Genomic DNA, 22,923 nt, shown 5'->3' with positions numbered 1-22,923 from the left:
AAACATCCAAAACGAGAGGCCGAGAGACTTTAGCTTTAGCACACTTCAACAACTTATTATAGCAAGCTGTGGTAAGAAGAGCATTAATATAAATCTACACAACTATCAGAGATACAGATTTTTGGTAAAGGTACACCAAGCTGAGGAATACAAAGGCTTTACATTACATGGGATTCAGTAATCTGAATTCAACATGCATTATTGAATTCATTATTGTTCAGTTTCAGAGGTGTTATTAATTTTTTTTTCTCCTTTAGTTCACCTCAGGACAGAAGTTATGCCTCTTCCGGACACGATGTACTGCCCTCAGCAGATCGACATCCCGCCTGAGCTGCCAGACATCCTCAAACAGTTCACTAAAGCTGCTATTAGGACACAGCCGCCAGATGTGCTGCAGTGGTCTGCTGCGTGAGTCCTGATACACTTCACCTTCACAGGAATGATCCAGTCTGGGGTCTGTAATGTTACATAGAAGAGCAAAGAATCATTGTTTAAAGTTACGGAGCAGCTCGAATGACATTCTGTGTCACGCTGTTACAGGAAAATATTCAACACTGGTGGGTGTGATGTGATGAAGCAGAGTCAGTCTTACCACCGCAAAGTTGATTATTTTCCTATAACAGCACATTCCCAAGTGTTTTACTTTCATATCACATCACTGTGTAATGAGAATGAAGATTTACACATTGTGCTTTTTATCCATTTATAATTACATTTAATGTTATGGAACATCCGTGAAACAGGTCGCTTCCTGTTCTCGCTTATGGTATAACAGCTATAAACAGTCGTTCCCTCACCATCCCTCTTTATTCACTCTCTTTATCTCTCTCTTTATTCATCCTCTTTATTCTATCTCTTTATTCTCTCTTTTTATTCACCCTCTTTATTCTCTATCGTCAAGTTAATAAGACAAAAAACAAACAAACACCAGCTTGTCATGTCACCAATATTCTAATTTTTTGAGATGCACCTGTATACGGTTCCCCCGTACCCAACTGATGACCACTTTTATGTTTCATTTTCTTCAAGTCAGTTTGAACTGAAACGGCAAGTTTATTTAATGGGAAAGTTTTTCAAAGCAGTTTTTATTTATTAAAAAAAAAAATTAAAACATAATTTTTTTTGTACCTAATATATATAAATATATATATAAATATATATAAATATATATAAATATATATATATATATATATATATATATATATATATATATATATATATATATATATATATATATATATTAGTTCTCCTCCTGTCTCTCATTGCCATTGCTATTTGTTCTTTTAAGCTATTTCACAGCGCTATCAGAAGGTGAACCTCTTCCAGTCAAAGACAGGATGGAAACCTCTGTAAAAACACAGAAGACAGACACTGCGCTCACTCCAGGTCTCCTCAAAGTTCTTCATAAACAGGTGGGTCTGTTACAGGTATATTTCATCCTGTATTGAACGCATACATGTCATGAAAACGTGCTTAATATGTCCTTTTTTTTCTATGTAGCTTTCATCCAAGAAGGACGTTAGTAAAGAAGAGTTAGAGCAGAAGTGGAAAGGGCTGTGTCTGCCAGCCGAACAACTCAACACACTGCTCACGCTCGGGAACTTCAGCACGGAGGTCGACTGGATGCACTTCTTCGCTCTCGGGTGCAGCGCTTTGAGCGGCGTGAGCAGTACAGATTTATTTATTGGGATCACCTGTTCTAATCCTGCTGTAATTAGGGAAGAGCCTGTAGAACTGCCAGATTATAATCTGAACTAGTGATTCAGTAAGGATGTAATTCCTGTAAATACCGCGTGGTGGCAGTGTTGTACTGCAAAACTCAGAAAACACCACACACTCACAGAAGAAATTTATATTGCACTGAGAAATATTACTCACTGAGAAAACAATCCTCTATCTTAGTTTCTTAGCGCACTTATAAATGCACTATACATTTTATATATATATATATATATATATATATATATATATATATATATATATATATATATATATGTTCTAGATTTAAAAGAATATGTCGGTTGTTTGTCTGTGTGTAACTCACTCAAAAGTGCAAAAGAAAAAAGAAGAAAAGAATAACTTAGATAAGTTTAAGCAATGGTTCGTTTGATTAAACAGATTAAAAAGTTTTTCTGTAAGGAGATGTTTATGTAGCATGTACGGAAGGAGTCTCCAGTGTCAGTGCTTTGTAACAGTCAGAGGTAAAGCTCTGTAGAAGCCTACAGCTCAGAACAATAACCGTGTTGTTGATTATTTGTCTAGAACATCCCACCACACAATGTTTTATTCCTCACACAATGACATACAGTAAAAACATTTTGTTTCATTCAACACTGTATGATGGGAACAATTACACATCGTGAACCGTCTGCGAGTATGTAGCACGTACGTAGCGTGAAAGTGAGCCTCAGGTCTGCTGTCGTGTTCACAGACGATCATCAGTGCTCTGAAGTTTGCGTGTGAGATCCTGAGCGAGGACCCTGAGGGAGGAGCAGCTCGAATCCCCTTCCACACCTTCATCGAACTGTACACGTACCTGGCCCAGCTGGACGGAGACATTCCTCAGGACGAGATAGACAGCTTCCTGTCCAGCCTACATGAGCCTGTGTGAGTACACACACATATATAGACACATGTGGAACATTGTTCTCTCTCCAGTTTCACAATCATCGTGACTGAAAACTCTCTTTTAGCGACGAAATCCAAAAACCATGCACTCATGGGACTTTAAAGCAGTCGAGGAGTTCTACCTCTTTTGTTCTATATCTGGTATTACGGCCATTATGGAACTAAAGAGCTTTTTAAGAAACAAATTGAAGGAAAAATGGCGTATTTCTCATCCGATTCAGTAAACAGTTGTTTAGACAATAATAAATCTGCACATAAAAATAAACACTAAAATAACCATTACGATTATTGTATGTTATTGCTCAAGATTATTATCATTAATGTTGTTAATATTAGGATTTATTTATTTAAATAAACTGTATGTATGAATAGGCTATTAATATATTATATTATATTATATTATGATGTGCAGTTCTTCACTGCATTTGTCTGAAATAAATAAATAAATATGTGTGCAAGTATTTATTTATTCCTTTATTTATTTACGTACTTAGTTCCTTACTTAGTTAGTTATGACGTCTGTGTCGCAGTAAACCACAGACAGCTCCGGGAAGTTTGCAGTTTGTCCTGAGTATTACTAACTAACCAACTAACTATCTATCTATCTATCTATCTATCTATCTATCTATTTATTTATCATCATCAAATGTCTTTAGTTTACTGGAAGTTTTGTTGCTCACACATCACATTTGGGCAGATTTATTAGGAGTAGTGTGTATAATTGTTCATTTGAAACATCTGAAGGCAGTCTGTTCACACACACATGAATAACGTATGTAAAGTAATGACTGCTGGTTTTTTCCCTGTTTTTAGGACGCGTCGAGGTGGGATGGTCCAGCCGTCTGATTTCGCTGACCTCGATGTGTAGAGGTGCGAGTGAAAAACAGAGCACAGATGGCTTTCAGATTCACTCTTCATGCCGAGATTGAAACGTCTTATATAACCACACTAACGATGCAGCAGGATTCAAACATTAACCCTATAAATCCTGGGCGTATTTTTAGATTTTTCTGGGTGATGTATGTATTATGCTTATTTATATGTCCTCAGATTTTTACTAACCAATTACAAATACTCACTAAGACCCAAAGTTGTTTTCCTCGTCTTACACCACAGCAATTTGCCAACGATTACGATATTGATTTTTTTTTTTTAAAAGAACAACAAGAAACTATTATTGCAGCTATAAGGAGTCGTTCACTCGCCTCTCCTTTTACTCTCTCTCTCTTTACGTTAATAATAATAAAAAAAAAACCCAGCAGCTTGTCGTGCTACTCAGACACCATAATGAAGCGTAAACCTGTCCTGAAGATGTCAGGAAACTTAAAAGTTACAGCTTTACCTCTGACACAGGAGACTCCTTCCCTAAGGGTTAACTAAACATCTCCTTATTTTAAGAAAATGTCAATGATTTTTTACATTTATTTAGTGGAGCGTTCGCCATACATGTCTCTGTGAATGAGCCGCTACTATAGAAACAATAACGTATAAAGCTGTGGTTTGTAGCTGCTGGTATAGAAAATTAGAAAACATCTACTGACCAATCAGAATCCAGGATTCAACAGCGCTGTGGTGTAATTACAGTTACTGGATGCCTCTTGTCTATGGCAGTAGGACACTAAATGTACGTTTTTCACACATGTGTGTAGTGTGAACTGTGTAGTAAATGTGTGCTTTGTTTAAATGACAAAATGTTAAAGTAGAATGGATTATACGTTTATTTTAATAAAGTTTATTACTGCTGAAACAGAAGCACCAAATCTTTTTTTCTGAGTACGAGTCAGTTCTCCGATTCATTCTGATCGCGATCCCGTATTCATTTTCCCAGCTCACAAATTCTCTCCTTTCGAAACGTTAACGTGTCCGAGAACAGAAACTAGACTTCGTCCAGCCGCAAGTGTTTGTTAGCTGTTCTACGGTTGGAGGAAAATCACGGACGCTAAGTTCATGTAGTCGTTCATTAAGACTTAATTGCGATGCAGAGTGAGAAAGTGCAGACAGAGACTAATTGTAATCAAATAAAGAGGTGCTCTCAGTGTCCCGCTCGTGTTAGGAAGGTCATTCTCAGTGCTGCAAGCCATTAGTCATCAACTGATTGACCCACAGTCTTTTTTTATTATTAACAAAAACAGCCTCATTTTGAAAACACACCATATTAATTTTCTCATTCGGGTTCAATTCAATTTTGGGCCAAAGCGTGTTTGTGTAACCTACAAAAGGGTTCTTCAAGGGGTCTTTGGATAATGAAGGACATAGGAAACCACTACATAGATCATTTAAGGATTCCTCCCTAAACAAAAAGGACAACTTAACGATTATAGATGTTGAAACCGAATCAAATAAACCCACTCCTGATTCACGTAATCATATTTTAATAGATTTTTAGGTACAATACATTGCACAAGTATTCACCCCTCTTGAACATTTCCACATTTTGTAGCGTCACGACCTGGAACTGAAATGGACTTTACCAGGAATAAAATGGAGGGTGTATGTTGGTATAGTTAGCAATGGTATTTAAAACAAAAGGAAACCCCTATATTAGTTCTGTGGCCATCAGAAGTCAGATGATTAGTTGAATGGAGTCAAAATGGAGTCTCACTGTAAATATAAATACATCTTTTCCCCGGAAATACTATATGTTTAGAGAAAACGTCTCTCTCTTTTTTTTTCTAATTAACACTTTTATTGATTCACAAGTTAACACAAAGAGACAAACAACATATATAATGAATCAAACTATTTTAACATAAATCCCCACTATAACCCCTCCCCTACCAACCTCCCACCCCACCCTGGTCCCCCCACGAACACCCTCCCCATCTCCACACACCACTTTGGAAAAGGAGGGCGCTCCATCTGATTTCCATCCCCTTAAAATAAGCTGCCTACCAATCATCACACTGGTCAAAACCCAATCTTTTTTGTACCTATTCTCCAATTTTGTGAGTCTAGGGCAGAACGAGATCTGAGTGTTCAACACCTCACATACAAAGCTCTCCACCTTCAACCAAAATTCTTGGATCTTACGACCCCCCAAAAAAACATGGGTCGGGTCTCCATCTTCTGAATGACATCGCCAGCAGGTGGGTGTGTCTTTAAGACCGAGCCTATACAATTTAGAGGGGGTCCAATAGAACCGATGTAAAATCTTAAATTGTATAAGGCGCACCCTTACGTCTCTAGATGCAGTTTTTATATTTTTTAAAATCCTAGCCCACTCTCCTCCTCCCAATTCCAAATTTAAATCCTTCTCCCATAATCTCTTGAGAGTGGTCGAGACTCCGTCCCTTAGACTCTGAATCAGTAAGGAGTAATACACTGGTGCTTCATGTCCTCTTCCAAAAGCAGAAATCACCTCTCCCAGAGTATCTGCTGCTTTAGGGGGGTGCATGCTATGCCAAAAAATAGTACAGAGCAAGTGGCGTAGTTGAAGATACCTAAAAAACTGAGATCTGGGGATTCCAAAATGTTGAACCAATTTTTCAAAAGATATCATCACACCACTCTCATAAAGATCACAGAGTGTAACCCCCCTCGTGATTCACTCTGACCAACAAAAAGGGGACTTATTAATACGTAGTTTGGGGTTTAGTCATAGGCTCAAGGCAACATTGAGATAAATATCAGAATCAAACACTCTGGACACTCTTGTCCACACTGAGTGCAGATGTGAACTAACGGGGTGTGATTTAACTTCTCTGGTTAGATTAATGGAAAGGCTTTTCAGTGGCAAAATAGGGGCAAGAACTTCTTGTTCAATGCAGAACAAGGGAGGGGCTCTCTCAGGTGGAGGTGACCAATGAGCCAAATGTCTGAGACCAAGCACGTAATAATAAAACAGAATCTTGGGTAGGCCTAGCCCACCCTTGTCAATCGACCTATGTAACTTATTGAAATTTAAACTGGGACGCTTACCAATCCAAATAAAAGACTTCGCTATACTCTCAAATTGCTTGAAATAAGAAAGAGGGACATCTATAGGGAGAGATTGTAGCAGGTAATTGAATTTTGAAATACAACTCATTTTAATAACATTAACCTTCCTGATCATAGATAAATGTAAAGAAGACCACCTGTATACATCACTCAAAAACCTTTTTATTAACGGGTCAACATTAACACTAACTAAATCGGACACATTTTTTGGCAATAAAATACCCAAATACTCAATGCCCTGTTTGGGCCACTGGAAGGCACCAGGCTGAAAGGCCGTTACTGGACAGTACACTGTCAGAGCCAAAGCTTCGGATTTAGACCAGTTGACTTTGTATCCTGAGAATTTGCAAAAGGAATTAATAATTCTGTGGAGGAAAGGCATAGATCTAGTAGGGTCAGAGACGAATAATAAAATAGCATCTGCATAAAGCAAAAGCTTATGCGCCACACCTCCCGCCACCACCCCTGGAAAATCATTCTCCTTTCTTATCGCAGCTGCTAAGGGTTCCAGGGCAAGACAGAACAATAATGGGGAAAGAAGGCAACACTGCCGGGTGCCCCTATCCAGAGTAAAATAATCTGAAATTAGTCCATTTGTTTGTACTGCCGCTACTGGGTGCCTATAAAGTAGCTTAATCCAACCAATGAAAGTATTCCCGAACCCATACAATTCCAAAATCTTAAAAAGATTAGAGAAAATGTCTCTAAACATATAGCATCATGAAGACCAAGGAGCAATCAAAACAAGTCTGGGACAAAGTTCTGGAACAAAAATATCAATCACGGTTTGATTATAAAGAATCTCAAACTTTAAACATCCCACAGAATGACATCAAATCCCTTATTTAAAAAAAAGAAAACAAAAAAAATATGCTACCACCACCATGCTTTACAGTGGAACGGTGTTGCCAAGGTTATGAGTAGTCAGGTTTCTGCCAAATATCACTATTATGGGCTATTTTGTACAGATCCATGGGTTGTGTGGCTGAAATTATCCACAGTTTGTCATCTTCTAATAGTTTTAGCATCTACATTAGAGGTGATTGGTCCAAAGCTGTGGAGTTTATTTTGTGACATCACAAACTGTATGAATACGTAGCCCCGCCCCTTAAATCAGCAACCAGGAGGAGTTAAGCATATTTCTGGGTGATATTTTATTTTGAATCACATTCATATTTAATATTTTACTGGACAGTGTTGGCTACTTATACATCACAAAGCTGTCCAAAGGCTGGGGTTAAGTGTCACACCGTACATCCAACAATCCAGCGTTAGGATCCGAGAATCCCAGATGAACTTCTGCTTGGTAGGGATTTCGTCCCACCTGACTGCTTGTCTCTGGGATTTATCAAGTGCAGAGTTAATGTAATTGTGTAAGCCAGAGCAGCTGGGGAGCAGAGAAACTTTGACCTACTCACACTTACACACACACTCCTCTGGGCCCGTCTACCCTGCAGAGACGGAATACAGGTCTGAGTTCAGTGTGATGCCATATTGGTAAAATACCACAGCATTGTTGAATTCTGGATTCTGATTGGTCAGAAGGTGTTGGTTTATTTTTATGACAACAGCTCGTATATGTTAATACGCTATTGTTTCTATAGTAACAGCTCTTTCACACTTTTATGGCAGATGCTCAACATAAACAGATTAAAAACAACATGTAATCGTTGATATGATGGCTTTCTCTAAGGAGATGTTTATTTAACATTTACGGAAAGAGTCTCCGGTGTCAGCTCTAGTGAGGGAACGGCTGTTTATAGCTGCTATAATGTACGTGAGAACGGGAACTAACTCATGTCACAGACTTCTTTCCACGACTTTAAACGTAACTATATATGGATAAAAAGAATGACGTGGTGTTTTATAAATAAATGAAATGGTCATCTTTGGCAAATTCCTGTGCTATAAGAGGAATAAAACACATAAGGAGGTGCTTCTATAGGAAAAAAAGAATCAACTTTGTAGTCGTAACAGTAACTCCGCTTCATCACATGACGGCGTCGTTGATTATTTTACTGTATCAGCATGCTGTGTCATGTTTTAATCCTTATATTACTATGGAGTGTCTTGAGCGATTTCTCCTCCCCAGTACAGTGATAAAACTACAGCTGGAGATGGAGACAAGTCTACATGAGCTCCAAGTGTTTCGGGGCAAAATGCCTCAGTAATAACACACAGCAATTACAGCACTTAACGGTGAGCTGTAAAGGAAAGTGCAGTGTGCAGATACGGAGAGAATAAAAAAACATCAATATGAGAAAAATACATACGTGCAAATAATACAAAGTCAAAATTTCACATTTTATTGCTGAGAACCTGTACTGTGCAATAAAGTCGTATCTATCTATAAGCCATAAATGCACTTTCATTTAATACATTTTTAAAACGATAGGTTTTCTGCAATTGCTATTAGCACGTGTGGAATATATAGTCTAAATCGCCATTAAACAGTGCATTCAGGAGGATATAACTGCATATAGCTATCTATCTGTACAGTATATAATAATAAACTATGGGACGAGTCATTTTGAACAGAATATAAAGTGAGTCGATTGGGAGAACTGATTCAGGTTAGAGTAAAGGTGCTAAACTGTACCGTTGCTTGTCACTCCTGGTTCTCCTAAGGGTTCTTCAAGAGTTCCCAAAACGGTTCTTCCTGGGAATCCTGTTGAAATAAATGTACAATGGAATGTGTGTGTGTGTGTGTTTGTATGTGTGTGTGTGTGTGTGTGTGTGTGTGTGTGTGTGTGTGTGTGTGTGTGTGTGTGTGTGTGTGTGTGTGTACGCGCGCAGAAATAACTACTAGCATTTGTGTAGTACCTATATAATTTGAAAAATATGTTAACCAGCTAACATCCTAGATTTTTCTTTAGGTTTTAAATGTTAAATTTAACCTCTGAACTTATAACGAGTTTGAAAGGATTTGGTAGCATTTTATTTCATTACATAGTGAATAATAATGTTAACTGTGTTCAAAATAAATACTTTCTCTCTTCAACTGGGGCTTTGGTGTAGGGAGGGTTTAATGTATTTTTCCTCCTTACGCTACTCTGTTTTTAAATAAGTTACTTTGGCTTATGCATATTTATTTATTTATTTAGAAATGTATTCATTTATTTAGAAATTTTTTTAAAAAATGGAGCAGAATTTAATTCAAATGCTAAACTGTACTTTATCTTGTCACTCTGATGCTACACTTTAGAACAGATTACAGCTCTTGTACCTTTAGTGTATCCTTATTTACATGGTAATGTGAAGGAAGTGTACCTATAATTGCACCTTAAGCTGTAAGAGTAATAATTTAATGTACATTTAGACTGTCGGTGAGAGATGTACATGAAGAAAGGTTTAGTTTAATACATATTTTCTGACAGTGTATGGATTTGGAGTCACTGCTTGTCAGCCCCTATGTGATGCTTCCCAGTAAACCCAGTACAGTTTACATAAAGTCCTCCTTTGTGCACCTGTTTATCTCCGTTAATATCCCACTCTTCATTTGAATAAACCAGGCTCGGTTTGTAGTTTCACTTTTACATGGGGAAGACTGTACATTTCTGCAGTATTGGTTGATTATGCGGGGTATTTCCAGGCAGGCGGAGCAACTTCATTACTCACAAAATAAAGAAAACACCCTGAAATACTCAAACGAAAGTAAAATCCCCCCAGAGAGAACATTTCACTACTTTAGATGACGCGTAACCGAGCAAACGTGGCAATTAACGCGTGTTATAAAACAGGCCAAGAGCTCTAACGTGAGGACTAGATGATTTAGAGGAGGAGGAAGAGGAGGAGAGCTAATCTAATCGGATTATGGAGCTCCAGTTTATTAGCGCATGAGTCTGAGAGCTACAGATGGATGAGCAGCTCGCAGTGCGCAAACGCAAACGGGACAATGCGGCTTTTAATGACTTTCAGCGGGGATTAATGCGTGTTCGGTAACTGTTTGGTGTAGATTTGTGTTGTACTTGGACGGAGAGACGTGATGAGAACACAATCTGGAACTACATCAAGTTTACGAGGACAGCTCAGGAGGACAGGATGAGAGAGTCTACGAGAGAAGATCCAACTTTTTATTATTATGATGATGATGATGATGATGATTTATTATCACTACTTTCCGAAGCCAGATGAGTTAACGGGTTAGATGTTGCTAATGAGGGACCATGAGGATGGTGGAGGCTGTACAGCGGGTAAACTCAAACCCAAACTCAGCATCAACTCCACGCAAATCCACCCGTCCATCGCGCAGGAGCCGCCGGACATCCAGTACAGCGACTACGACGAGGATCTCGGTTCGTGTGATTATTATTCTGAGGATGATTGCGAGGACTGCGAGGAATACGATGAGTTCTCGGACTCGTTCGACACGCGGAGCGTCGCCTCGGATGACTCGTTCTACCCGCCGGATGAAGAGCTCACGGAGTCGGAGTGCGACCTGACGCAAACCCCCGCCGGGACGCTATCGCTGTTCCGAGCCTGCTGCAGTAACAGTGCGCTCACTGTCAAGGCTCTGATCCGGCAGGGTGTGACCGAGGAAGAGGTGCGAGAAAAGGACCAGAACAACCGGGTAAGTACGGCCAGGCAACGAGTCGATTCATTCTGAACAACTCTTTAGAGTGAGTCGAGCGGGAGAATCGATTCACAGGCAGCTAATCTGTACCATTCTCCGGGGTTTCCCCCCAAAAAACGTCGGTTCAAGTGTTCTTAGTTTCCTAATTGAAAGAACCCTGTTGTAGGGTTCTACTTTAAACGTTTAAGGGTTAGCACAGAACACAATTTTTTAAAATCCATTTATAGCCTACATCTTTCATTTAGAAGAGTAAATACATCTATACATATTTTTAACCTGTTTAAGGTGGATTTGTTTTTAATGTAGTTTAATTATGTCTTTAAAATGTTTGCGTGTTAACCATCTACATGAATGATTAGGCTACATTTACATCAAACAATGTTTTATGGATTTTTTAAAATGACGAATTAGCTCAAGTCATTAAAATACATTAAAAAGTGTAGAAAAACTATTTTAGCAGGGGGAGGTTGGGAAATTGTTGCCGTATGGCAACGATGTGCAATGGTGGAAAGTGTCATATAGTCAAAAATTACATAAAATGTAGCCTATGTGATTATAGTTCCAATTACAGAATTTCCCAAATTATAAGTTGCAGTGTTTTCGATCAACTAGTAAGCACGTAAAAGTGATATCTTCTAGAAAAGTATGCGGATGGATTTACTCGCTTAAAATACATCTAAAAATTAGATCGAAATTCATGTTGTGGGTGAAGTTTCTTTTTATGTCTTTGTCTTGAATTCTTAATTCTTTCTCTTGAAACATAACAGTTAGAAAACACTTTTGCAAAAATGTCTTAAATGTCAAGTTTTTCTTACTTTGAATGTGAAAAAATGTAACTTTACTAGTAGAGAAGTCTAGGGTCCGTTTTGCTATGTATGCCTGTTTGAGTTCATGAACGCACACACTGTACCACAGTGCCATTACCGCATGTTGTTGCCGTATGGCAACAATTCCATTTTTACTATTTAACAAAATACTCACAATATATAAACATTTAAATAAATATGTCATTTAAATGACAAAAACAAACAACCCAAATGTTAACTTATCTCAGATAGCACTGAATTTTTATGTAATTTTGCCTAAATATTAAATATTGAAATGAATAAAATTTTGAGAGCCTTCTGATTATGAAATTCACCATGCCATGTGTTTGCAGTAAAGGAAGTGCAAACAGCACTTCCTGGTCATGTGATATCAATTTTCTTTTTTTGTTATGTCAAAGTTAAAGCCCACTTTTTCCAGTTATATACGAAAATAGTAGTTTTGTATTATTGCCTATCAAAAAAATGGAGATAAATTAATTGTTGCCAGATGGCAATAACATGCAGTAAAGGGTTAAAGACACTCTATTCCTTACACCAGGAGAAAGATTTAGAAGGTTTTTAAAGATGCATCGTTAAAAGGTACCGCCTTAGTAATAAGCAACAGTATGCAATAATACATTTTCTTTCTACGGTCAGTGCTGACTGAACGGTAGCTTGCTAACTTTTAAAAACAGTACGGTCATTACGTTAGTAGACTGTTATGACTATGACAACAGCGTGAAATGTTGAAAGTTACAATTATCAAAATTGAAGTCAACACAATTTCTGGATGCGATATCAAACAAATCGAAATTTGTGTTTCATTTCACTTACAATTTTTTCTCTTTGCACCAATTATGATGATGTTTATAGGCAGCGAAGGGCCCAAACACTTACTCAGTCACTCATTCACTTTCAGTAAGTGCTTTATCCTGGTCAGGGTCACCGTGGATCCGGAGTCTATCCTGGGAAACTTGAGCACGAGGCCAGGTCACACCATGGATGGTGCACCAGGTCATCACATGGCAAGCCTCCAAACAAATCTAATGAACACTTTGGACAAATTTGAAGCAAAACAACAGTAATGTGCTTGGATTTCCCTATGTCTTTAAAGCATAAAAGTAAGAAAAGGTACAAACCCTAACGTTAACCTTTTAAAGTTTTATACGGACTGAACTGTGTGAATTTGTGTGAGACCGTGTCGAAGGGTCAATCAAATAGTGCAGGCCGAAACCGGTCCAATCATAAGCATTATAATCTAATGCTTTTCACTTATGGAATTTCACTTAAAGTGACTCAACTGTAATTTCTGGTCTGTATTATTCCCAAGATCCATCTCATAAAGGTTGAATTGTGGCTGCGGTATGGCAGTAAAGACTCGGAGGAATACATCACCTTCCTTTCACAGCGCTATGTGGGCCAAATGAAAGTGGCAGACGTGGGCCAGAACTCGTTCGCTGTCAGGATAAAGTGAAGTAGGCTGAGGAGGAAAAAAAAAGTGTGTTTGTGCTTTGTGCAGACTGATAACTGATAACAAAACACCGCTCAGATTCGGCTTGCTGCATTAAAAATGAACGGATATAATTCGGCACTGTGCCGTTTCACAATGCGCTGCCATCTTGAAATAAATTTCATACTTTATGCAAGTTGTGGATTTTCGTTGGGAATAAATGAAACCACATTCACTGGTCATGTGCATGCATCTGATATAAGACAATGTTATTCTGTGCAATTTTTTAGTTCTTAAACACATTTATACCTTTTTATTTCATGCGTCATGTATCTGGATTCTAACCACGTGTGTTTACAGTAAAACGCGATTCCATTTTGCATCGGTTGCTGAATCAAAAATTGTGATTTTTCATGATAATTTTTTAATTAAGCAAATTCAGCATTCGCAGATCACATGATTAATCAAGCGGGAACAGAATTCCCGTAATAATACTGCACTGAGGGAACGTAAGCCTTCATTAGAGTGCTGAGGTCGGGCGGGGCTGTTCCAGACAAGGTCTTGTACGTGAGCATCGGAATTTGATGCGGGCAGATACAGGAAGCCAGTGGAGGAGATGAAGAGGGGAGTGACGTGGGTTCTTTTGGGCTGGTTGAAGATGAGGCGTGCTGCTGTGTTCTGAATCACCTGAAGGGGTTTGATGGAGCTCCTGGAGGCCCGAGAGTAGTGCGTTGCAGTAGTCCAGTTTTGAGATGACAAGAGCCTTAAAGACAAGACAAGAGCCATGTTCTTAAAACGAAATTCCTCTTTTCTTAAAAGCAATCACATTTTATTTTGTATAACTAAAAGGAATGTACACGCAGACCTCACCTACCTTTCTAAAGCTCATTCAATCCTATTATAACCGAATCCATCCAGAGGAGCGGGACATGATTACATCACAATTATAGCATGAGTGTGGTGTGACTGTATTAGAAGCGTGTCCAGTCATTAACACCAGAGCCGAGCTCCATAACACTCCATCCTGTAGTGCAGCAGCAAGAGAGAATGCAAACCAGCACGAAAGGGAGAAAGAACGAACACTTTTGGACGTGATGAGTGTGTCTGGATCGTGTTGTGTAAATCCAGCCTTTCTCAAACGTGGCTGCTTCTATCTTTGACCCGCTTTTACTGTCCTCTAGGAAAGGGGTTCTTTAACCAGCGACTTCTTTAACTTACCGCACAATAAAAGCGTTCACTCTATTGATTGCATCACGACGATGCTATAGTCATCCATGTCCAGGAGCCCAAGTGAGCAAAACTGGCTGTGCGCTCTGGGTGGGAGGGGCATACTCTTTCAACTGTCAATCACAGCGACACTAGCCAATCACAGGCGTCTGTGAAGTCATGCATGCGGAAGGGAACAGATAGCCCTTTCCTTTCGAACGCGTTACGCCGCCCCGTGACTCGGCCCAAGCAGCAGTTTGAAAAGACGCGACAGGCGGCTTCGTGTGTTGGAGGAAGCATGAGGTCAGGCGGTGCTGTTCCAGACAAGGTCTTGTACGTGAGCATTGGAATTTGATGCGGGCAGATACAGGAAGCCAGTGGAGGAGATGAAGAGGGGAGTGACGTGGGTTCTTTTGGGCTGGTTGAAGACGAGGCGTGCTTCTACTTCAAGGGGTGGTAGCCGTCGTGTGATGGGAAGACTGGTGGGTCAAGAATAAATTTTGGGGAAAAAACCCCCCCATGGAAATCCATTTCACCATGTTATGTTATGAAAGTGAAGTCAAGTAAACATGTGACACTGTGTGAACAATCTGGGATCATGTGAAAAAGAATTATTCCTGTAAGAAAACCACACCTAAAATAAAAAAATAAAATCACACGTGCATTATATGTTACATCTGAAACCTGTGATTATTTTATAAGAACACGGTGAAGCTGTTATTAAGGACAAGTTAATAAATGCTGTAAACACGTCACATGGCGAGAGAACTCTGCCATCTCCAATACGCTCACGTGTTTAGAAACATGACCTTTTTTGGGCCTTCACTGCGCTCACGTGAAAGTGAAAAAAAACTTTCTTCGTTGGGTCTTGTGCGATCCCAGTTGTGATAATGTACACCTCGAGTACAAAGTGCAGAGCAAGAAGGGCTTTTTACGTGATGAGTCATTTCTCCACCATCTCTTTATAACTCCGCCATCTCTGACACACAGACGGATACTCTATTACCTCTCTCTCTCTCTCGCTCTCCCGCTCTCTCATTTTATAAGATGGCAACAAGACACCATGACTCATTAAGACCCACTTCATCAGAGTCTCTCTCTCTCTCTCACACACACACACACACTTCTCCAAAAATGTGATTAGCATTGAGTACATGACCCTACACAAATAATGAAGTGTTCATGATTTCATATAACAACTAATCAAATGTCCGTGTCAAATCCTCGCTCAATTCAAGATGTCCGGTCCTCTTATAGCCACATAAACAGAACAATTTTTCACAATCCAATTAAGACGAGACGTTACAATGCTTAAAATCGTTCATGTGAATTTGAAGGAAGAAAGATCCAACCACATCGTCCATCGACTGGGCAACGTGATAAAAATACATCCTGACACGTGGAGACAATTCTACAATGCATGATATAGTGTATAATGTACAATATTACAATGCTGTGTTAGAAAAAAATAAAAAGAACTGAGTTCGATGCCATTCTTATATAATGTGAAAAATAAATACGAGAATTTTTAATAAATTAGAATAAATTAGCTTGCAATTATTCATTTAATTATCTCATTATTTAATTATTATTCACGTCTCAGAAAAGTATACTGCGCCACAATTCATCTCAATATCGATATTTTATCATCACATATATATCACCAGCTCTCTCATAAATTGTTTATGAGATGAGGTTTTCTACATGACACATGATTTCATGCACATGCAGTCAGAGAGCTATTAATTATTAATTATGAAAGCAGTTTATTTTACAGTACTGTAACTACTTAGTACTTAATAGTAAAAGTACTTGGTAAGTAAAGTGAAAATATCTTGAATATAGTCAAATGTATCTACTATTTCTTATACTAAAGATTAAATATTTGAAAAAATAATTTTAACCTTCAAATAGTCTTACATTTCAGATAATTGTACGCATTTATTTCTTGAAAGAAGCAAAAAGATCTCCGATTTTAATAAAATACATCTAAAGCTTTAAATAAGCAAACGCATCTAAAAACAGATGAGGAATTTTGCTAAGATTTTTTTTTGCAGTGTATGTATGAATTTTAAGTCTTTTCTGGCACATACTTACTAATATGTACTTAAAATCCAAAAGGTATATAGCGGATATTACTTACCATTACGACATATTTGTTTATTAAATACTAAATCGTTAGAATATTTTCGATTATTTCAAAAAGCATTTATTTGCCCTTCTGACTAGCTACTAACATTCGCTAACTACTACTAGCTACAAAATAGTAATACTAACTAGGGCATCAAATAAAGTATCAGCAGTGCTTCTCTCTCACTAGCAGTTTATATCGTGATACATATCGTATACTGTGCATCGTAGAAATGCCTTCGCGAATCGTGATACAATATTTTTGTCATAACGCCCAGCCCTAATATTAACTAACATCAAATAAATAACAAAAAAGTGCTTAAAAAACCCCCACTACAGTTGTACAGTAGCGTGTAGTTAAAACACATACATGAATATCTTTATTTCCTTTTATTTATTTGTGAATATTTATAATACCCCCCCCCCCCCCCCCCCCCAAAAAAAAAAAAACAAAAAAACAAAAAAACAGGTCATTGTAACTTTAAAATCTAACGTGATTTTAATCCTTTAAAAAAAGCCGAACGAGAGAGTAAGTGCAAAAACTCGGATGCTCGGTCACTCGCTCCCGAGGCTAATCCTTTCTATTTCAGGAGCTGACTAGGCTGCAGATTATAAGAGACAGATATCAGAGTCTGAGCTGAGAGGGGAAATAAAACACACCGTGAGCCCGATGCCCCAAAATACCACCTGTATATATTTACATTTACATTTATATTCACTCTGAAGATACTTTTTTTTTATTCAAAGTAACTTAAATGTGATGCAAATCCAATCTAAGCACAGGCCTACGTCCAGTAGTGCAGCTATCCTGTACATAAAACCGTAATGATGTCAGCAGTCCATTAGTTTCAGGAGATTTGACTTACTATCCTGTTATTTTAAGGTACTGTCTCGATATTATGACTTAATATCACATAATTTTGTCTTAACATATTTTGACTTGATTTGTTAAAATAAAGAATTATTTTGAATTACTATTATAATTCTGACTCCATAACGTTAATCCAACTTAATTTGTTGTTTCGAGATACTTATCTTATTATATTGACTTAACTTATTATTCAGACTTAATATTTTGCTATTACGAGTTAATATAGCGATGTTTTGTTGCCTCAACTAATTATTTTGACTTAATCTTTTATTTCAAGATATTATCATTATTTTTGACTTAATATTTCTTTATTATGACATCTTAATTCATAATAATTATTTCACTTTAACTTGTCTTTCAAGATACCATCACATTATTGTGACCTACCATTGTTTCAAGATGTTATATTTCAAATGAAGAACTTTTTTCTTTAATCGAAAAAGGGGAGGAGCTGAGCAGCTCTGTTCCATCAAGGGGAGGGGCTAATTTCTGGCTCAGAAAAATATCATTAAAGCCTGAAATGAAATAACTACTGATATCCAGCGTATAGTAATATTGCAAATAACAGCTTTTCTAACATATCTTTATTACTCTAGGTATAAAAACACTATCATGGCCATGATGTCAAAAAAATTCAAGTAGTCTCATTTTAGTAACACATTTTTTAATGTTTTCTGATATGAGGAGCTGTATTATTTTGACTGAAAGCACAGTTGTATTTTGGGAGTGAACAGATTACTTCCTGCTGCTTGAGGATATTTATAACCACCAGAAGCCATTATCGCAGTTGGGGTCGATTCATTTTACTGTACGTCTAAAGGTCAAAACTGGTAGATTTGTTTCCTTATTTACAATTTTTTTGTCAGTAAATCTGATATTTTAAAACATTCATTAGACATTTTGAATATTTCGGGCTGTTTCTGAGCCTTCGGGGGTCTCTAAGTGACATCAAGTGACAGCTGCTGTACTATCTGTACTATATAGTGTCTATAAAAATCCTGCTTTCTTACAGGCCCCCCTTAGTGACTGCTTTTACTACTTATAGCTAGAAACAGCGCTGAAATATCTGTAAGGAGTCTCCAGTGTTAGCACTTTGTACCAATCAGAGGTAAATCTGTAACTGGGTTATGTTTATAGCTCATATAACTCAAGTGAGAACTGAGAACTGGCTTGTTTCACGATGTTTCTGAATGTAACTATAAATGGATAATAAATACGGCAAATTCTATTTCGGTTTGCAAATTGCTATTGTAGAAGAAGGAGAGTGGAAAACACTTGGGGACCTGCTGTTAATCAATGCTGGGTTAGTAAGAGTACGTCTGCTTCATCACACCACCTGTCGTTGATTATTTTCCTACAGCAGCAACACGAACATTGTTTTATTCCTTACATGTAGTGACTTAACTGCAGACCTACTGAGCACTAAATGCCATGTGTGGAAGATTTAACAGTTTCATAAGAATCTTTGTGAATGTATTTTACTATAAAAAAAAAAAAGTCCTTTCTATGATTAGTACGTTTAGCCATTAGCCATCGCATCACTTGGACACACTAATATAAATTTTTCTGCCAAGCGGACCGACAGAAATGTCTAAAGAAGATCTTATGACACAAATATAAAACAGAGAAGCAATGCAGATTTAAATGTAGACATAGGAGAGCGTAAAAGGTGTGCGGCTCTCTAAGGTGTTATTAGACGTTCCTTATAAAGAATTGAATCAGACAGGTCGAGTGTGAAATCTGTTTCTGCTAAAATGACTTTTTAATCAAAATCAGGACGTGGCCTTTCGGGGCTGAATTGGCTCTCTGAGAAAACAGTCTGAGATGATAAATCTACGGCATGTGGGCAAGGATGTAAGAACAGAGCTACTACTTTATAATAGATCCTTCTCAAAAATGGAAATATTTCAAATAAAGGTTATTTAAATATTATTGTCTGTTAAATATTAATATGGCTCTCAGACAATCAGGCATCATTATTTCAACTAACAGAACAACATGACTGAAAATCAGACACGAAATCCATTACACACAAATAAAAAAACAGTAAAGCACCATACGCGTGACTTGACTCGAATCAATTAAGAAAGCTCCGCCTCTTCTAGCTTACCTAGCTTGTTTACATGGTTCTTGGGGGCGTGGCTTTATAGGGAACGCTCGAGAGGGACTGCGTTTATTTTCCACGAAATTACTAACTGTACTGTTTAAATGTGTAACTGCTGTTGTGTAGAATTATTACATATTAGCCTATTATTGTTATTATTTCTAATACAGCGCTGTTGAATTCCCAAATTGTGATTGGTCAGAAGGTGTTGATGAATTTCTGTAACAGCAGCTCTGAGAGTAGTGTAGCTGTACAGGTTTAATGTTGATGTATTTGTGAATTTTGGCTGTGCAGACTGGGCTGATGGTGGCATGTTATCACGGCTATGTGGAGGTCGTCATCGCACTGTCGGTGTGTCCGCACCTGGACGTGAACTGGCAGGACAACGAGGGCAACACGGCTCTGATCACAGCCGCGCAGGCCGGTGGGTTTCACCTCGCGTACTGATCTTACACTCACGTTCATGTCGTGCGGAGAATAGCGATGGAAATTTACCGAGTCAGATCATTTGAATCTTTTGACTCCCGAATGGCATATTGCCAGGTTTTTTTTTTCTACGTTGCATTGCATTTTATAAAATCTAATGAAATAATTGTTAGTTTAAATCAATCATCCCTGCACTGTGATGACATTTATGGTTAAGATTGTGTATTAAATCTCTTTATCTGATGATTGCAGGCCACATCACCGTCACTAACTACCTACTCAACTACTTCCCCGGCCTTGACATCGAAAAGAAGAACTGTCACGGATTCACCGCGCTAATGAAAGCCGCCATGCAGGGCAGAGTGGACTGTGTCCGAGCGCTGATCATGGCAGGTACGTCATCCCTCGCTTCTCTCTCTCTCTCTAAATACATCATGAGGACTCTCTGCAGATCCGAACAGCTCCAAGGGTACAAATTTCTTCATAAATCGTTTCTGCAGGAAATGTTTTGCTCCTGAGTTTGTGTGAATATTAACGTGAAACCTGATCGATCAGCTTCGGATGGTATACTCGTCCATACGGATTACGCCATTCAGTTTAAATCACTTCATTTATTTCAGTTACGCACCAATTTAATGAGCGTTTTGTGAACCTTCATAGTAATGACCTGACAGAACGCGATTCCAAAACAAATCCTTAAATAAAACCAGACCTTAAATTGTATACAACTAGATTTTTGGAAATGTGATGATTCTGAATCTGTCCACTTCTGGTTTGTTTGCTAGGAGCTGATCTGGAAGCCAGAGATAGCGGGCGTAAGCTGACGCCTCGCGAGTGGGCACTGTTCACCGGACGGCACGAGACGGCCTTCGTCATGCAGCGGCTCATCCACCGGCCGTGTCCTGAACAGTGCTCCGACTCGTACCGGCCCGAGTGGCCATTACTGCCAGCTCTGGTGGCCAAATCGCAACAGCACAAAGGCTGTGTCCAGAAGATGATGGAGGCTCTGTGCAACTTTTTTGACATCAGCAACGTGACGGAAGCTTCAGAAGACGGCGTCTTCGACCACATGGTGCAGATGACAACAGCGCTTGGCAGCCCATTTATCGCCATGTCCTGTCGGACGGTATGTCCCGGTAGTCCGCCGTGCGTCGGGAAACGCCGCGTCTCGGTCCAGGAGATCCTAAAAAAGCAGCGCACGCAACAGCTCAAAGGACTTGGAACCGAACGCCTGGAGAACTATAAACGCCTCTTCCAGAACTCTCGCGTCACTCTGGTGCCTAAACCCAAAGACAGGCGTGCCAGCCTTCAGCCCCAGACTCCCAGTGACTCTTCAGTTCTCCGGAGAGGAAGTCTTCTCCCGCTCCACCTGGTGAGACGGAGCAGCGTGAGACCGGGCCTGGTGGTGCCCAAGCTGCGGATCACCAAGGTTCTGACGGTACCGCACGATCCAGAGAAGAAGCGGCGCAAAAGTAGCTGCAACAATGACCAGTTCCTTCAGGTGCCCAAGTGGAGGTACAAAGAACTTAAAGAAGAACGAAAGAAGGCAGAAGAAGCTGAGCGGAAACGTCTGGAGGCAATCACTAGGAGACACCTCGCTCGCGGTAAACAGAAGTAACTCTGTCACGATGTGTGTGCTACACATCCGGGCACATCCCGGCATGGGAATTTTGATACTTGAAACTTTTTATCATCATTTTTATTTTCATATTTATTCCGTAAGAAAACTGTCGCTTTTTTGGGATACTACAAGCTTTGATTCGTCAGAGGGTCAAAATTTCTAACACACACACACACACACACACACACAATCTTTCCATGGTGGGCCCAACATCCGAGCTGTTATTGGCTGAAACATCTACAGTACCAGCATAAATATCAAATCAAAAATATTTGTACATACTAAAAGGATTTATTTTTATTTTTTTTAGAAGCAATGTATATATATATATATATATATATATATATATATATATATATATATAAAATACACATTTCCCTCATACATGCTGTACAGGAACTCGACAGCCCTTTTAGGTGATAAAGTCCCAGGAACAATCTACATTTCAGAAGGGGGTGTGGCCTGATATTCTAATGAGCACATTTGATCGACTTAACATCGACTGAACAGCAGCAGGCGTTATAACTTTATAAGGAAACGCACGAGTTGCCAGTTATATATATAAAGCGCACCAACCTTGTAGCTACTCTACGCCGACATATTTGCTCAGTCGTACTCACTTTCCACCGATGGATGAGATACAGAGGTGCCAATACTTCAGAATCTGGAACACGCAGACTACTAGGACTGAGAAGGATGCAGTAGAGAGCATGTCAAGCAAAAATCAAAACACTAACCAGAATGAAATAACATCTTCCCTTACTGAAAACTCAAATACATCACTACTGTAAAGCTACAGTCTGTGTTAATGCAATATTACGCCAGGGAGCTGCTGAGATCTGGATTCTGATTGGTCAGAAGGTGTTGATTAGTTTGAATTAATCAATTAGAGTGTTAATTAACGCGCTCGTTCTAGTACGTTATCGTTTCTATTCACAGGGACTCACGGATTAAAAAAAAAAATCATTCATATGGTGAAGTTTTCTGCAAGATGTTTATTTAACTCCTCGTTTATTGAAGGAGTCTCCAGTACCAGCACATTGTAAGTTTTTTTTTTGAGTATATTCACTGTGGGTTTTTCTTTGTCTCGTTAACTCCTTCATGAGAGAGAATAAAGAGAGGGCTGGCATGTTAATGAGTGTTTATAGCTCATACAATAAAAGGTACGA

General features: G+C 38.7%; 2 protein-coding genes and 1 long non-coding RNA gene across 3 annotated transcripts; 2 read left to right on the top strand and 1 right to left on the bottom strand.

The window, feature by feature from the left end:
- The first annotated feature begins 277 nt into the window (after positions 1–277).
- On the top strand, positions 278–3,800 carry ropn1l (rhophilin associated tail protein 1-like). Its single transcript, XM_017453684.3, has 5 exons — positions 278–408; positions 1,289–1,412; positions 1,501–1,662; positions 2,432–2,607; positions 3,442–3,800. Exons 1-5 carry the CDS (start codon positions 278–280, stop codon positions 3,494–3,496), a joined length of 648 nt encoding a protein of 215 aa, XP_017309173.1. The 3' UTR covers positions 3,497–3,800.
- LOC108256629 (uncharacterized) lies at positions 329–17,149 on the bottom strand. The gene is made up of 4 exons (XR_006980912.2): positions 12,844–17,149; positions 9,167–9,235; positions 2,390–2,603; positions 329–456 (listed from the first exon to the last, which is right to left on the bottom strand). It is a non-coding gene; the product is annotated as an uncharacterized LOC108256629 (long non-coding RNA).
- Positions 9,168–22,062, top strand: ankrd33ba (ankyrin repeat domain 33ba). The gene is made up of 4 exons (XM_017453688.3): positions 9,168–11,137; positions 20,002–20,131; positions 20,386–20,526; positions 20,919–22,062. Exons 1-4 carry the CDS (start codon positions 10,715–10,717, stop codon positions 21,749–21,751), a joined length of 1,527 nt encoding a protein of 508 aa, XP_017309177.1. The 5' UTR covers positions 9,168–10,714; the 3' UTR covers positions 21,752–22,062.
- The last annotated feature ends 861 nt before the right edge of the window (positions 22,063–22,923 follow it).

The sequence above is a fragment of the Ictalurus punctatus genome, chromosome 23 (genome assembly GCF_001660625.3).
Source record: "Ictalurus punctatus breed USDA103 chromosome 23, Coco_2.0, whole genome shotgun sequence".
NCBI lineage: Eukaryota > Metazoa > Chordata > Actinopteri > Siluriformes > Ictaluridae > Ictalurus > Ictalurus punctatus.
This window is presented reverse-complemented; position numbering and strand designations above follow the sequence as displayed.